Raw genomic sequence first — 18,880 nt, 5'->3', positions numbered from 1 at the left:
AAAAAAAAACATGTGTGTTGATTTCTCCCTAAGATGGCTCCCTAAGATTCAAGTTTCCCTGAAGTGGCTCAGCATGGCCCCATATTATTTACATAACAAAAGCAACTGTTCACAGCTGATTAAGGATATTAGCCTAAAGCCTTCCAGCCCATCGGCTGTCCTGCGGGTTTTATAGGTAGAAAAGCCAAATGGCTGCTCTCTGGGACTTCTAGTGTTAAAAAATGAAAGGACAGCTGATTGATTGATGGATGCATGGATGAATGGATAATAAACAGGAGAGCTGACCTGTAAACATCAAAAGCTTTGGATTCATTAGCTGGGTCTCCTGCATTCATCTGCTTATGCGGGGCTCTCAATGTGGTTGAGTGCTTAAACTGCAGCAACAACTCACCACAGCCTGCATTTTTATCCCTGCTTCCTTTGTCTCTCTCGCTGCCTTTATTTTGCTCATACGGTTCTTCCGCCTTGCACACCCACACACTCCCTAATCACATCAGACTCTGCACTGTCTCGCACACGCACACTCCATTTTGTCTCCAAAACTTCTCGCAACCATCAGCACCCTTTTGTCTTTGCACCTCTCATAACAGTATTTGTTGTTTGCTTTCTTCTTCATTAGTAGAACACAATGCTACTGAAGGACAATCAAAGTCGCCAGTTTTTCTGTAGTCACAAGACACCTTTCTAAAAATAGATGATTGGTGTGTTTGTATATTAATTTATTTATTTATTTTACCTTGAAACTGACGTTTAGCGAATCGTCTTCTCTCCACCCCATCCATTTTTATTTTTTCATGAAAGCCTACAGACATTTTTCACAATGCATATGCTGTCTAACCAAACACATCCCATCCTGCTATCAGGCTTAGCTGTCATAGAGCAGATGAGGATTCATACTCTAGCAGTCAATAATGCAGTTATACATCAATATATTCTCTCTGACTGCAGTGTTAAAATTTATATACTTACTTTTATTTTAATTATTTTACATACAATAAAATAAATAAGTACAGGTGCTGGTCATATATTTAGAATATCATCAAAAAGTTGATTTATTTCACTAATTCCATTCAAAAAGTGAAACTTGTATATTTTATACATTCATTGCGCCCAGACTGATATATTTCAAATGTTTATTTCTTTTAATTTTGATGATTATAACTGACAACTAAGGAAAATTCCTAATTCAGTGGCAGCGTCCGAAACCTGCAAAATGCTGCCTTCAGAGGACACATTTCAAGACAGGAAGGCATCGAGCCACATCCGAATCTAATGTTTGCTTGACTTCCTGTCTCCTGAGATACCTTCATCTGATCGATTTTTGAAGGCAGCACGTGTCCTTCGCTGCCTTTGATATCCCACAATCCTGTGCTTTCCATTCAGTGACAGTTGAGCTGGGGGAAAAAATGGCATCCAGAAGTTGCGTTTGCGGGTCAGTTTGTGTGTAAATGTACGTTTTTTTACCAACATATTCCACTTCTGATATCATTTCTAGCGAGAAATCACTACTGTAGTATTAAATATGTTTAAACTGTTACACTGCCTTAGAAGTCTGTCTGAAATTAGTTTTGTGAGCTGCCTTCATGCACAAAACGCTGCCTGCAGAGTCATTGTCTGATAAGGCAGCGAGGCAACGAGTCAGCAGCCTAGGTTTTCGGACGCAGCAAGTGTCTCAGAAAATTTGAATATTGTGAAAAGTTTCAATATTGAAGACACTTGGTGCCACACTCTTACCTGCTTATTAAATGCAAAACAACTGCAAAGGCTTTTAAATTGTCTCTAACCCTGTGTCTCAATCAGCTCCCTAGTTCACTAGTCAGGGCACTGATCAGGATATAAGTCAATGGGCTGACTCCCTGATCAGTGCCCTGACAACTGAACTAGGGAGCTGATTGAGACGCATCCTCAGTCTAGTTCTGTAGGCTACACAATCATGAGGAGGACTGCTGACTTGACAGTTGTCCAAAAGACATTCACTGACACCTTGCACAAAGGGGGCAAGTTCATTGCAAAAGAGGCTGGCTGTTCACAGAGCTCTGTGTCCACACATTATTAGAGATGTGAAGGGAAAGAAAAGATGTGATCAACAGTCAAAACTTTAATGGGCATGCCACAAAAAAATCTCCATTGGGGCACGCCCATCAAAACCTAGCGTTCAGAAGACAACCTCAAAACCAGTGTAGAAAATAGCCTATTACTTACAGTATTGTTCAAAATAATAGCAGTACAATGTGACTAACCAGAATAATCAAGGTTTTTAGTATATTTTTTATTGCTACGTGGCAAACAAGTTACCAGTAGGTTCAGTAGATAGTCAGAAAACAAATGAGACCCAGCATTCATGATATGCACGCTCTTAAGGCTGTGCAATTGGGCAATTAGTTGAATTAGTTGAAAGGGGTGTGTTCAGAAAAATAGCAGTGTCTACCTTTGACTGTACAAACTCAAAACTATTTTGTACAAACATTTTTTTTTCCTGTGATTTAGCAATCCTGTGAATCACTAAACTAATATTTAGTTGTATGACCACAGTTTTTTAAAACTGCTTGACATCTGTGTGGCATGGAGTCAACCAACTTGTGGCACCTCTCAGCTGTTATTCCACTCCACGATTCTTTAACAACATTCCACAATTCATTCACATTTCTTGGTTTTGCTTCAGAAACAGCATTTTTGATATCACCCCACAAGTTCTCAATTGGATTAAGGTCTGGAGATTGGGCTGGCCACTCCATAACATTAATTTTGTTGGTTTGGAACCAAGACTTTGCCCGTTTACTAGTGTGTTTTGGGTCATTGTCTTGTTGAAACAACCATTTCAAGGGCATGTCCTCTTCAGCATAGGGCAACATGACCTCTTCAAGTATTTTAACATATGCAAACTGATCCATGATCCCTGGTATGCGATAAATAGGCCCAACACCATAGTAGGAGAAACATGCCCATATCATGATGCTTGCACCTCCATGCTTCACTGTCTTCACTGTGTACTGTGGCTTGAATTCAGAGTTTGGGGGTCGTCTCACAAACTGCCTGTGGCCCTTGGACCCAAAAAGAACAATTTTACTCTCATCAGTCCACAAAATGTTCCTCCATTTCTCTTTAGGCCAGTTGATGTGTTCTTTGGCAAATTGTAACCTCTTCTGCACATGCCTTTTTTTTAACAGAGGGACTTTGCGGGGGATTCTTGAAAATAGATTAGCTTCACACAGACGTCTTCTAACTGTCACAGTACTTACAGGTAACTCCAGACTGTCTTTGATCATCCTGGAGGTGATCATTGGCTGAGCCTTTGCCATTCTGGTTATTCTTCTATCCATTTTGATGGTTGTCTTCCGTTTTCTTCCACGTCTCTCTGGTTTTGCTCTCCATTTTAAGGCATTGGAGATCATTTTAGCTGAACAGCCTATCATTTTTTGCACCTCTTTATAGGTTTTCCCCTCTCTAATCAACTTTTTAATCAAAGTACGCTGTTCTTCTGAACAATGTCTTGAACGACCCATTTTCCTCAGCTTTCAAATGCATGTTCAACAAGTGTTGGCTTCATCCTTAAATAGGGGCCACCTGATTCACACCTGTTTCTTCACAAAATTGATGACCTCAGTAATTGAATGCCACACTGCTATTTTTTGAACACACCCCTTTCAACTAATTCAACTAATTGCCCAATTGCACAGCCTTAAGAGCGTGCATATCATGAATGCTGGGTCTCATTTGTTTTCTGAGAATCTACTGAACCTACTGGTAACTTGTTTGCCACGTAGCAATAAAAAAATATACGAAAAACCTTGATTATTCTGGTTAGTCACATTGTACTGCTATTATTTTGAACAATACTGTATTAGTTATGATCTTTTTGAATTTAAAAACCACACAAACGTCATTAGTTGACCTCAGACAACAGTATAAAATAAAATAAAAAGCCAGTTCGTGACACCTGGTTTAAGGACCATGGTATCCCTTTTCTTAATTGGCCAGCAAACTTGCCTGACCGTAACCCCATAGAAAATCTATGGGGTATTGTGAAGAGGAAGATGCGATATGCCAGACCCGACAATGCAGAAGAGCTGAAGGCACCAATCAGAGCAACCTGGGCTCTCATAACACCTGAGCAGTGCCACAGGAAGAAGAATATTCCAGGACAACATAAAAAGCACTTTCCCATTGAAAATGGGCTACACATTTCTATTTGAAATGTATAGATCTCTCGTAAGCCTTGTGTCTCACCTGGTTGCCTGTTGACAGCAAACTTGCACAGCAACATTGCTCAAAAAGTTGCCCCGTATATCATCATGTTAATGGATTTTTATATATGACCAGTTTTAACTCTCCGACCTTAATTTGAATTGGTTTGCCAGCAAAAAACACCTAGTTTGAGCCAAAGTGTGGATTATTTGAGACCATCCGTGGACTAACAATTGCTGAAAAATATATACTGGTAGTCCCTTTTTCTAATGTGAATTAAAAAAAAGTACCCTTTTATAATGAAGGATTCATTGTTTTGGAAATTCATATGAGGATCCTGCCGATGTGAAGACTATATCCATTATATTATTCATCTTCATGAATGTGTAACCTTGTAAATCTTTTATCTATGATTTTTTTTTAACCTCTCTGTCTGTCTGTCTTTTTTACCTGAACAGGTACAAGTCAAATGAGGACTATGTGTATGTTCGGGGTAGAGGAAGAGGGAAATACGTGTGTGGGGAATGTGGGATCCGCTGTAAGAAGCCCAGCATGCTAAAAAAGCACATTCGCACTCATACAGATGTCCGTCCCTACGTCTGTAAGCACTGCAACTTTGCCTTTAAAACCAAAGGTAGGCACATGTCTCTTAAACTCTTACTTTCCCCTACACATCTTTAATCTCAAAATGGTGTCATTTTTGTATTGTGTCATTGAGAATTACCTTTTCCTCAAAGGGAACCTTACCAAACACATGAAGTCCAAGGCCCATGGGAAGAAATGCTTGGAGATGGGTGTGTCCGAGTCATCTGTGGATGAGCTGGAGACTGAAGAAGCAGGTAGGTTTGCCAAAAAGAGCTGTAGTGGTTTGATGGACAGTGGGTGTGTGAATGACAATATGTAACTGCAGTTTGATCATTTAAACCATCTTCCATGTTTTTCAGTAAATATTCTTTTCATTACATAAGTGAGAAATTATTATTGTGTTACAGCTCATGCATATGAACAACATGCATGTGATGCTTCACACATTAAAAATCTAAATGGCTTGTGTAATAGTGCAGTATACATTTCAAAACCTTAGATTGCTTTCCCTTTTGGTGACTTATTCTAGAATATGTTCTACCAAATCTATATATTGTGGAAGGATGTCTTTATCTTCGCTTCATTGGTGCAAAAGTGATGTCAACCTTGCAGTGTGCTTTCAGACATGGAAGTTGAAAAAGGCCAATGAAAATAGTTTGCTATAAAGAGAAGCAAGATTGACCTTCAGTTTACCGCATTTATATAAAGCCAGAAGTAAAAATTGCCTTTCTCCCTGTCTGTCTCTGTCTCTGTCTCTGTCTCTGTTTCTCTTTATCTCGACATTTTTCTTTCTTAGTGCATCTAAGAGCTCCAAGGACATTTCATTCAGCCACACCCCATTCACTAGATTTTGAATGTAACTGATGAATGATACACAGTTAAAAAACAATATTTTTTTGCTGCATTTTAGTGTTATATATAGCTTTGCTTGGGGAAAATATGTAGTGATGTGCTGTTCATGAGAGGAGACCGGGGCTAGTTGTCACAAGGGATTGGAGTCAAAATAACACAAATGTTTTTTTTCTGTTTTTGCCATTGTTTGGTGAACAAGTGAACGCCAATAAAGCCATATTTACTATAAACTCACCTAAAGAATTATTAGGAACACCATACTAATGTGTATGGTGTTTGACCCTATTTCGCCTTCAGAACTGCCTTTATTCTACATGCCATTGGTTCAACAAGGTGCTGACAGCATTCTTTAGAAATGTTGGCCCATATTGATAGGATAGCATCTCGCAGTTGATGGAGATTTTAGGGATGTACATCCAGGGCACGAAGCTCCCGTTCCACCACATCCCAAAGATGCTCTATTGGGTTGAGATCTGGTGACTGTGGGGGCCATTTTAGTGCAGTGAACTCATTGTCATGTTCAAGTAACCAGTTTGAAATGATTCTAGCTTTGTGACATGGTGCATTATCCTGCTGGAAGTAGCCATCAGAGGATGGGTACATGGTGGTCATAAAGGGATGAACATGGTCAGAAACAATGCTCAGGTAGCCCGTGGCATTTAAACGATGCCCAATTGGCTCTAAGTGTGGCAAGAAAACATCCCCCACACCATTACTCCACCACCAGCCTGCACAGTGGTAACAAGGCATGATGGATCCATGTTCTCATTCTGTTTATGCCAAATTCTGACTCTACCATCTGAATGCCTCAGCAGAAATCGAGACTCATCAGAACAGGCAAAATTTTTCTAAGGTTGTGCGTGTTGTGGCTTCACAATTGCTTTGCTGCAAACCTCGGTTGTAACGAATGTTTATTTCAGTCAAAGTTGCTCTTCTATCAGCTTGAATCAGTCAGCCCATTCTCCTCTGACCTCTAGCATTAACAAGGCATTTTCTCCCACAGGACTGCTGCATACTGGATGTTTTTCCCTTTTCAGACCATTCTTTGTAAACCCTAGAAATGGTTGTGCGTGAAAATCCCAGTAACTGAGCAGATTGTGAAATACTCAGACCGGCCCGTCTGGCACAAACAACCATGCCACGCTCAAAATTGCTTAAATCACATTTCTTTCCCATTCTGAAATTCAGTTTGGAGTTCAGGAGATTGTCTTGACCAGGACCACACCCCTAAATGCATTTAAGCAACTGCCATGTGATTGGTTGATTAGATAATTGCATTAATGAGAAATTGAAAAGGTGTCCCTAATAATCCTTTAGGTGAGTGTACATTTGGACAAATGTCAACTATACTGTATAACAATGTATTTTACATTTTAAGTTGGGGAATGTCTTTTAAATGTTTTATTTTACCATTCAAATGTTTGAGGTCAGTAAGATTTTTTAAAGTAATTCATTTTTACCTTTTTCAGAGAGGATGCATTAAATTGATAAGTAACAGTAAAGACATATACACTGTTACAACAAATTACTATTTCAAACAAATGCTTTTAAAGCATTTGTTTTTAAAGTTTATAAGATATGTTTCTTGAGCACTAAATTAGAATAATTTGTGATCATGTTACACTGAAAACTGGAGTAATGATGCTGAACATTTTCCTTTGCCATTATAGGAATAAATTACATTTGAAAATATATTAAAATATTTATATTTTTTAATAAGAAAACAGTTATTTCAAATTGTAATATTTTTTCACAGTATTACTTTTTATTGTATTTGTGATAAGAATAAAATAAAATAAAATCTCACAACTTTTGGTGATGTGTGTGCCTATACAAAAAAATAATGTAAAAATGAATTTACAATGAAAAATGTATTTGCATCTATTTTTGTGTTAACGCCTTTGCTAAATTAACACATCCATTTCTGTCCAACAGGGGGCAGTGAGGAGCGAGTGTGTGAGGCAGAAGACCAGGAGGGGCACCAGTTCTCTGATGTTGAAGATTCTGAAGCAGATGAGGATGAGGATGAGGAAGAGGAGTTCTCTTCCCACGATGAACCATCTTCTGCCTGTTCCACTGATACTCGTCAATCCACAGGTGACCTCTCGGAAAGTGGCCAAGGCTCACAGACTGAGCCCTCTGACCCTAAAGCAAAAGAGGAATACTCCTCACCCCACAGGCCTTGGCCTGGCATGCGAGCCGCGTCTCCAGGCAGCAAGAGGGCATTGTTCTCTCGCAAGGGCTGGGAGGTATCCCCGAAGACCTTCTCTCCTAGCAGGGAGGACTCCCCTCTTAGAAGTCTGTCTCCCATGCTAGAATTTTCCTCACCCAGCCGCCATCCTTCTCCCTCTCCGGAGAGGGGCCCTTCACCCATCAGAGCCCTCTCCCCTCTCAGGCCCCTCTCACCTCTGCGGCCTGTGTCCCCTGGGCGGTACAGGAGTGCCAGAGCTCTATGCTCTCTTACGCCCCTAAAGCCCCAGCATCGACCGCACAGCTCACCTGCAGGGCTCCATTGGGAGCCTAGCTCACCAGCTACAGAGGGTCTAAAGGTGGGTAACACAACAATTTAAACAATTTTTTTTCAATCCGTGCTCACTGGGAAAAAAACGTGCCTGTGGCGATTATTTCGGCAAAATAGTCTTACATTTTTTCTTGCACATTCAGTGACACATTCAATGTGAAATGTCCGGTGAGGTGAGTGCATTAAAAGCGCAATTTTCTCAGAAACAGAAGGCCGTGACATTTTATCATGCTGGTTGTTGTACGTATCACTGCAGTTTGGAAAGGAAAGGTGAATGCTCTATATCGTTGTATAATAACATACCACCTATATTACTAAAACCTACATTAAAAAAAAAGGATGATTACACTGTAAAAAATTATTTTTAAAAAAGTTACCTGGTTGCCTTAAAATTGAGTTAATTGAAATAACACATTTGAGTTAATACATTGAAAAAAAATTGAGACAACCTTTATTAAAATATTATTAAAAGATTTTGTAAGCATATTGGGTAATTGTGTGTTTTATTTTTGATGACGCAGTGAAACATGCCAAATAGGCATAGGCCAAATTTGATGATTTTTTGACAAAATTTTTATGTGGTTCAGATACAATAATATTTTGAGTTTCTATTTATTAAACAAATTTCCTTCATTGTATCAACTCAAATTTTTAATTTCAATAAACTCAAAATTTTAAGGCAACCAGGTTACTTACTTTTTTAAGTTAAACCAACAAAAAATGTTACAATGAAGTAATTTCTTGCTACTTAATTCAGAAAAAATAGATATTCTAATTATTGGACAAAAAACGCCTAATAACCTTGAATACTAATAAATCTGACACCTGGTGGCTGCTCTGTCAGGTCTTTGTCATCAGTTAGGAACCTGGGTGTGCTCCTTTTTACCAATCTTTCATTTGAAAGCCATGTTTTAACATCTTTAAAACAGCATTCTTTCATCTTAAAAATATAAATTGAAATAAAAACATATGCTCTCAATGGCAAATGCGAAAAAGTTAGTTATTGCGTTCTTGACCTTAAGGCTAGAATATTGCTCTACTGGGTGGTTGCCCTGCACGCTTCATAAACAAACTCCTGCTTGTTTTTTTTTTTGTCTTTGTTTTTTCTTAATTTCAAAATAAATCCTGTTCACACGGATCCACAGAAACGACTAAAAATGCTGTATTATGCATGCCAGACAAGTAATTGATGACGTCACTAAACACGTAATACTCATGTGCATGCCGTTACCGTTTTCACAGATTCATGTTTTTAAAGTTTACACTGAGATGATAACGATATTGTTTTCAAACCTATTTCAAAGTTTGCATTCTCAGGCCACCAAAATGCTGTTGTGTAAATGAACCTAGCAAACATAAGATATAAACACATTTGCTAAACCAGCAATACCATTTTAGCTCGGAGCTCATTTAGTCTTTGAGCTCAGGTATTGGGACTTGTGTTTCACGGGACTCATACCATATTTAGGGCAGTGCTGTACCAGTTTCTTGCGTCTGGAAAGCTGTACAAGGGTAGATGGTGTTTTACTTTTTCGTGTGATAATTTCTACTTCAAATGCAGTGATTTAGGTATGATATAAGTATATGTTTTTGGAATTGTGGGGGAAAAAAAGTAGGTAGAGGCAAGTTTTTACAATGAGCCTGTGTTGTTTATGTTTGTTTTTATCTTAAAGGGTTATTTCACAAAAAAAAAAATTCTGTCATTATTTATGCACCCATCAAGTTCCAAACCTGTATGAAGATATTTTGAAGAATGTCTATAACCAAACAGTTGATGAGCCCCATTGACTTCCAGATAAAAAAAAATTCTACTATGAAAGTCAGTGGGGTCCATCAACTGTTTGGTTATAGACATTCTTCAAAATATCTTCTTTTTTCTGTTCAGCAGAAGAAAGAAATGCATACAGGTTTGGAGCATCTTGAGGGTGAATAAATGATGACGGAATTGTATTATGCACTAAATGAACCAACTATCTAAAACAAAGAATTACTCTTTCACATAGTGTGCTCATAATATTGTGTCACAATGTTACAATGTTATTAGTTTTTCAAATTTTCAGATTTGTTTCTTTTTGTCACATTCTCGTCAAATAAAATGCTATTTTCATAAACTAAAATGATATGCCATTTTAGAGTAAAACTTAATATGACATGACAAAATTTTCATTAAAAGACAAAAACTATGACTAAAGCGGTGTAAAAATGAACAGTCAGTGAGAATTGATTGCAATGCCATGCCTCCCCCTATAGGACAAGCCCGGTACTCAACCAACTCTACAGGAGCGTATGCCCTCGGACCCTATCCTGCTCTCCTCATCCCTACGCTTCACTCCAAGCGAGCCTTTCCCTCCCACTCCTTTAACACCACGGACAGTGGACCGCATGTTTAGCCACCTTCCTTTACACTCCCAAGATCAAGCCCGCATGCCCTATCACATGATTCCCATTGGGGGCATCCAAATGGTGCAGCTTAGACCCCGATCGCGCCCCAAACTGGAACGACAGTCATCCTCCACCCCTTCGCCCACCTCTCCCAAAGAGGAATCCCCTTTTTCTCTCGCCAGGAGGGATTATCCATGGATCTCACTTCCAGAAACCAGTCCGCAAAGAACTCTGGCGGACAGCAGGACAAAAAGCCAAGACAAGGGAACCAGTCATTCGGACCTGTCTTGTCTTAGTACAAGCTCGCCGTTACCCAAGCTCCCCCCTTTACACCAAGGTAAAAGGGAGCAACTGACCGCAAAGGTCAGAAAGCAATATGGCGAGTTGAGCTCCGCCACAAAGACTCACACCTTCGGTTCTGAAAAATCCAGGAAAGCCGCAGCACACAGCGACGAAGGAGCCGAGAGGATCTCGCAGGGGGAAGGAGCGAGTTCTTCACGTGAAACCAGACAGCTGCGCGAGACAGAAAAGCCTATAGCGCCGCCACTCAGGGGACGTGGCTCTTTTTCAGATGGATGTTCAGGATCTGGCAGTGCTCCTCAGAGCCTGGAAGGTGATCCAGATAGCACTTAAAAGCATCTGTGCACAATGGTGAAATGCTTTCTACTGCTAATACTACTATTGTTTTGTTTTGTAATGCGCTTATTTTTTATATACAACATTTTCAATACTATTGGTAACTTGGTAAATGTTTGTTCTGCAATATTCAAGATTGTAATATGATGCACTTTTTTTTTTCTTGGAAAAAAATATTTCTGTAAATCGATTACGTCTGTCCCTCCTGTATCTTTATTGACATTGCAATCTTAATATATCTATTTGAATATGTATATGTTAAAAAAAAAACTAAACAAAAAAAAAAAAACTTGTTCTTGTAAAACATTAAGTATGAATACATTTCTAAGTGACCAAGATGAAAACTTAAATCGAGAGTAATTCCAATATTTCGTCTCTTGTCCAGTATTGCGCAAATTCTAGTGATGTGTGCCTTTTTCTGTCTAGATTTACCGCTTGAAGTGTCAAAGATGAAAGGCTGTGAATTCTTTTTATGAATATATCTATTTTTTATTTTATTTCATGAGCTGGTATTTGAAGAAGCAGGGAGATTTTCTTTGTATATGAGGGTAAACGAGACAAGCATTGCTGTTTTGAGTAGACAAGAGATGAAGGTTTTGGTTGAGAGCCTTGCAGGGAAATTGCACTGATATTTTTTATAATACAAGTGATTTAAATGATTAGATCAATTGTCTCTGTACAGATAGAAAGTCTATGGTCCATATTTATTATGTGAAAATATGAAAATGCCTATGTTTTGTTTACTTCGGTTTTCAAAGGGATTTCTATTGTCATTTTTATTATTCTTTACATTTTTTTGTTAATAGTTACTTTTTTCAGTTATGACCTCAAGACTTGAAATGAAGAAACTGGAGGCTTTCAGTGAAGTCGGTCAATAGCCGAGGTTCTGGATGGATCAGATTCCCTCCAAATTTGTCACAGAAAATTTGCATTTCTGAACCAATAAAGGTACACCAGGAATTACTAAGCCTGCTTATGATCTTGTCCAGTGTTTTGCAACCAGCAGATGGTGCAGTCTGTCCATTCATGTGACTTTCATTCTCGTTTTCTAGTTCTCCCACAGAGCAGGTGGACTTATGTGAGCTGTGTGGGAGGCATTCATGGCCTGTTTAAAACAGACTTTATAGTTTCCAGGAGAAAAAGATAGCTGCGTTGAGTCAATTATCTGGGCTTCCGTGAGAATTTCTATTCCCAAGTGAAAAATATTTGAGCCTGAGACGTGGCAGATCATCTGTTCACTTCCTAAAAGTAGTTTGTCTAAAGTTAATTCATAAGTCTCTCTTTTTTTAGTTCATTATCAAGACTTGTATAACTTTTGTGTTTTAACAGCTTTATAGATGTAGATTATGACAATTGCTTGTGATAGATTTGTGTTTGTTGTGGCACAAACCTTGACGCCACTCTCACACCAAAAGCTTTATCTGGATTCAGGTACGATGTTTTGTTGGCGACATAGGACAAAAGAATTCATGTGAAATGTTTAGTTATTTATAAGTAATTATATGTAGCCCATCTTATGTTAGATAATTACCTTTAATCAATTGCTCTTACTACCTTCATAGTAGATCCTTTAAGTCCTGTAAGTCGTCTAGCGTCACAATTTGGCCCTTGTCAAACTCGCTCAAATCCAACTTGAGGACAAAATGTTCACTTCCTGCCTAATATATCCAACCCACTAACAGGTACTGTAATGAAGAGATTTATATATAATAGGCCTGTATGGAGGCCTATTCTATATATGTGTGTGTATATACACCCATATATACATACATACATGCGTGTGTGTTTGTGTGTATTATGTATAATGTACATATATATCACGGAATAAATGTTTTTCTATTGTTCACACTACAGTGCCACAATTATTGGCACCCAATTATTGCAATGTGCTTTTCCCAAGAAAACTGCTCTGCGTCTTGTATAATTTCTGATGAATTTGAGTTGAGATAAACCTCAAAAAAGAAAAAAGAAACTATTTTTTTTAGTAAAGGCTAATACTTTCATTTAGCGAAGGCATTCAGTTCATATTATTATTCTTTTATGAAACGGCAATGACAATAAATCAGCGCTTTTCTTGGAATTATTCCATCTACTACCCTAAGGTTCAGTCTGGATTCCTCCATTGAGTAATGCAGTGGAACCGATGATCTTGAGTTACATGATCCCACCTGAAGGCCTCTGTATAAATGCCTTTCTCACATCATAAGCCAAAAATGAATGAAATCAAATCATTATTCGATGGAAGTCTATAGGTTAAATGGGTCAAATGATTATCATTTTAATCTGTATCAACCCCGGTGCAGTTAGTGCCATCCCAGTATCTTTATTGGCCTTATCGCTATTACTTTCTTTAGAAACAATCTGGAGTAAACCTTAACCCATTCCACTAAAGGATACATGGCACAACAATGTATTTTATTTTCAGTCTCCTGCAGCGACAGCCTGTCTGACACTGACCCTCAGTATTGTCTTTATACAACACAGGACAAGTTTATTTATACATTTTTCATAATTGTAGTAACCAGTCAATTTGAAACTGAAACTGTTCTTTATTTGTGAATTTATTCATTTTTATTATAATTATCAAAATACTGTCTGTCCCTCTTTTGCTGCCAAAACAGCCATGACCTGCCGAGGCATGGTCTCCATTGGAGTTTGTTTTTGGATGAGCTAGTAGGATTTTTCTTGAAACCCTCCCAATCTTTTTTGGGGGGCTTTCTGATGATATAGATACGTCCCCTTCTAAGCAGATTTGTAACATCTTTAGTTGAAATGGGTTTTCAGTGTTTTAACTATTTTTGTCTTACAGCCACTTTCTATTTTTTAAAGCATCTGCACATCAGAATATTTGGTTTTACTCAATGTGATGTATGCATGTATGTATGTATGTATGTATATACATTCACACAAACATACATACATACATACATACATACATACATACATACATACATACATACATACATACATACATACATACATACATACATACATACATACATACATGAATACATACATACATACATACATGAATACATACAGTCTTGTTCAAAATAATAGCAGTACAATGTGACTAACCAGAATAATCAAGGTTTTTAGTATATTTTTTATTGCTACGTGGCAAACAAGTTACCAGTAGGTTCAGTAGATTCTCAGAAAACAAATGAGACCCAGCATTCATGATATGCACGCTCTTAAGGCTGTGCAATTGGGCAATTAGTTGAATTAGTTGAAAGGGGTGTGTTCAAAAAATAGCAGTGTGGCACTCAATCACTGAGGTCATCAATTTTGTGAAGAAACCGGTGTGAATCAGGTGGCCCCTATTTAAGGATGAAGCCAACACTTGTTGAACATGCATTTGAAAGCTGAGGAAAATGGGTCGTTCAAGACATTGTTCAGAAGAACAGCGTACTTTGATTAAAAAGTTGATTAGAGAGGGGAAAACCTATAAAGAGGTGCAAAAAAAATGATAGGCTGTTCAGCTAAAATGATCTCCAATGCCTTAAAATGGAGAGCAAAACCAGAGAGACGTGGAAGAAAACGGAAGACAACCATCAAAATGGATAGAAGAATAACCAGAATGGCAAAGGCTCAGCCAATGATCACCTCCAGGATGATCAAAGACAGTCTGGAGTTACCTGTAAGTACTGTGACAGTTAGAAGACGTCTGTGTGAAGCTAATCTATTTTCAAGAATCCCCCGCAAAGTCCCTCTGTTAAAAAAAAGGCATGTGCAGAAGAGGTTACAATTTGCCAAAGAACACATCAACTGGCCTAAAGAGAAATGGAGTAACATTTTGTGGACTGATGAGAGTAAAATTGTTCTTTTTGGGTCCAAGGGCCACAGGCAGTTTGTGAGACGACCCCCAAACTCTGAATTCAAGCCACAGTACACAGTGAAGACAGTGAAGCATGGAGGTGCAAGCATCATGATATGGGCATGTTTCTCCTACTATGGTGTTGGGCCTATTTATCGCATACCAGGGATCATGGATCAGTTTGCATATGTTAAAATACTTGAAGAGGTCATGTTGCCCTATGCTGAAGAGGACATGCCCTTGAAATGGTTGTTTCAACAAGACAATGACCCAAAACACACTAGTAAACGGGCAAAGTCTTGGTTCCAAACCAACAAAATTAATGTTATGGAGTGGCCAGCCCAATCTCCAGACCTTAATCCAATTGAGAACTTGTGGGGTGATATCAAAAATGCTGTTTCTGAAGCAAAACCAAGAAATGTGAATGAATTGTGGAATGTTGTTAAAGAATCATGGAGTGGAATAACAGCTGAGAGGTGCCACAAGTTGGTTGACTCCATGCCACACAGATGTCAAGCAGTTTTAAAAAACTGTGGTCATACAACTAAATATTAGTTTAGTGATTCACAGGATTGCTAAATCCCAGAAAAAAAAATGTTTGTACAAAATAATTTTGAGTTTGTACAGTCAAAGGTAGACACTGCTATTTTTTTGAACACACCCCTTTCAACTAATTGCCCAATTGCACCGCCTTAAGAGCGTGCATATCATGAATGCTGGGTCTTGTTTGTTTTCTGAGAATCTACTGAACCTACTGGTAACTTGTTTGCCACGTAGCAATAAAAAATATACTAAAAACCTTGATTATTCTGTTTAGTCACATTGTACTGCTATTATTTTGAACAAGACTGTATGTATGTATGTATGTATTTATGTATGTATGTAGACTGTAGATAGTACATACATACATGAATACATACATACATACAAGACTGTACATACATACATGAATACATACATACATACAAGACTGTACATACATACATGAATACATACATACATACATACATGAATACATACATACATACATTAATACATACATACATACGTACATACATACATACATACATACATACATACATACATGAATACATACATACATACATACATACATACATACATACATACATACATACATACATACATACATACATACATACATACATACATACATACATACATACATACATACATACATACATACATACATACATACATACATACATACAAGACTGTACATACATACATACATACATACATACATACAAGACTGTACATACCAACATGAATACATACATACATACAAGACTGTACATACATACATGAATACATACATACATACATACATGAATACATACATACATACATACATACATACATACATACATACATACATACGTACATACATACGTACATACATACATACATACATACATACATACATACATACATACATACATACATACATACATACATACGTACGTACGTACGTACGTACGTACGTACGTACGTACGTACGTACGTACATACATACATACATACATACATACATACTTACATACATACATACATACATACATACATACATACATACATACATACATACATACATACATACATACATACATACATACATACATACATACATACATACATGAATACATACGTACGTACGTACATACATACATACATACATACATACATACTTACATACATACATACATACATACATACATACATACATACATACATACATACATACATACATACATACATACATACATACATACATACATACATACATACATACATACATACATACATACATACATACATACATACATACATACATGAATACATACATACATACATACATACATACATAGTGCCCTCCCGTAATATTGGCACCCTTGGTAAATATGAGCAAAGAAGAGTATTTGAAAATAAATATGCATTGTTTATCCTTTGGATATTTTATTTAAAACATTTTGAAGTGGGGGAAAACACATTAAATAATAATTAAAAAAAAACATTTCTCAGTTCGCACCCCTAGAAATTCGTACCAGTAAAATATCTCTGAAGCATATTCCCATTCCTATTTACATTTTGAGCACACCAGGGTGACTAGGAGCATGAAATTGTCCAGACATGACCTCCTGTTTCACACGAGTATAAATATGAGGGGGAAAATTCCTCTGAATAAAAAATTATTTTGATAATTATAATAAAAATGAATAATCAGTCATCACATTGAGTAAAACCACATATTTTGATGTGCAGATGCTTCAAAAAATAGAAAGTGGCTGTAAGACAAAAATAGTTAAAACACTGAAAACCCATTTCCACCATCAGGGACAAACTTCCAATCAACTAAAGATGTTATAAATCTGCTTGGAAGGGGACGTATCTATATCATCAGAAACCTCCAAAAAAGATTGGCAGGGTTTCAAGAAAAATCCTCCTAGCTCATCCAAAAACAAACTCCAGCATATTCGGTTGTCAAAAACGACTGGCATTTCAAAAAGGGCCTGGTTTCGTGGTCAGGTGACACTAAAGCAAGAGCTTTTTGGGAGAAAACCCACAAGATGGGTTTGAAAAAGGACGTGTGTGTGTGTGTGTGTGTGTGTGTGTGTGTGTGTGTGTGTGTGTGTGTGTGTGTGTGTGTGTGTGTGTGTGTGTGTGTGTGTGTGTGTGTGTGTGTGTGTGTGTGTGTGTGTGTGTGTGTGTGTGTGTGTGTGTGTGTGTGTGTGTGTAAATGTATTAGAAAGAAACAAAGTCAAACTACTTGAAGGTAGAGCTCAAAATAATATCGTTGACAGAGGGAGGTTGAGGATGGAAAGTATATTTTTAAAAAGTGCATAGACAGGTCGAAGGGTTAATAAAGAAAGACTATAATTAAAAATAAACAAATGGGAAGAAGGGACAAAGACACTCTAACAGCATCTAAGTGCTAATACTACGCCTCCCTCCGCACTGCCAGCGTGGGCACACCATGTGCTTGTGTGCATCTATCAGGGAGTACCTGCTTTTTCAATAAAACGGATGCCCGGAACAGGAAGTTCAAGTACAAATGGATTTTAGAATCAATAAATTCTTTTTTATTTGGTTTAATGTGACGTAGTATCAATAGATGTAAAATATGAGTACGCTACATTTAGATATCACTTTTTATTAGTCACTGAATATTTTCACTGGTTTCATAAATATATTTAATCATTATATATCCTCATGTGTTTCAAGTATTTTTAACCCGTTTAACTACAGGTTAAATATTACACTTATTAAACGCAGTTTGGTCAGTAAGATTTTTATTTCTATTTTATTCAGCAGGGATACACTAAACAGATATAAATGTGACCGTAAATAATTTTACAATTTATTTTTAATAATCAAAGAATCCACATAAATATTAAGCAGCAAACCTGTTTTCAGCATTGATGATAATCATAAATGTTGAGCGCCAAGTCATCATATTGCAATGATTTCTGAAGGATTATGTGACACTGGAGACTGGAGTAATGATGCTGAAAATTCTGCCACCACAAGAATAAATTACATTGTATAATATATTATTATAATATAAATAAATTGCAAAAATGTTTCACATTATTACTGTTGTATTGCTAGTTTTATTGTATTTTTGATCAAATAAATGTAGCCTTGGTGGTAATTAAGAGACATTTTTCAAAAACTATTTACAGAGTCTAAACATTTGAATGGTATATTCATCAAAATATGTAAATAAGTGAAGGATAGTGTAGTCAGTTTCCCTGACTATCTGCACATTTATCAAGCTCATTACATGGCTACTTGAAATGCTGATTTGAGATGATTACATGAAAAGAAAAAGACTTAATTTTCTGAGAGACAACTATAGCACAGCTATCTAGGAAATCACTTGA

At 37.3% G+C, this 18,880-nt stretch overlaps 1 protein-coding gene across 3 annotated transcripts in view; it reads left to right on the top strand.

The window, feature by feature from the left end:
• Positions 1-12,128, top strand: part of LOC137082745 (transcription factor HIVEP3) — a 106,581-nt gene extending 94,453 nt beyond the window's left edge. For all 3 annotated transcript variants that reach the window (XM_067448162.1, XM_067448163.1, XM_067448164.1), the window contains exons 4-7: positions 4,644-4,819; positions 4,923-5,024; positions 7,558-8,171; positions 10,394-12,128. In XM_067448162.1, the coding sequence (XP_067304263.1) occupies positions 4,644-4,819; positions 4,923-5,024; positions 7,558-8,171; positions 10,394-11,158 (1,657 nt within the window). In that variant the 3' untranslated portion in view covers positions 11,159-12,128. The remainder of the gene's footprint in view (positions 1-4,643; positions 4,820-4,922; positions 5,025-7,557; positions 8,172-10,393) is intronic.
• Positions 12,129-18,880: the final 6,752 nt, after the last annotated feature.

The sequence above is a fragment of the Pseudorasbora parva genome, chromosome 7 (assembly GCF_024679245.1).
Source record: "Pseudorasbora parva isolate DD20220531a chromosome 7, ASM2467924v1, whole genome shotgun sequence".
Classification (NCBI taxonomy): Eukaryota; Metazoa; Chordata; class Actinopteri; order Cypriniformes; family Gobionidae; genus Pseudorasbora; species Pseudorasbora parva.
This window is presented reverse-complemented; position numbering and strand designations above follow the sequence as displayed.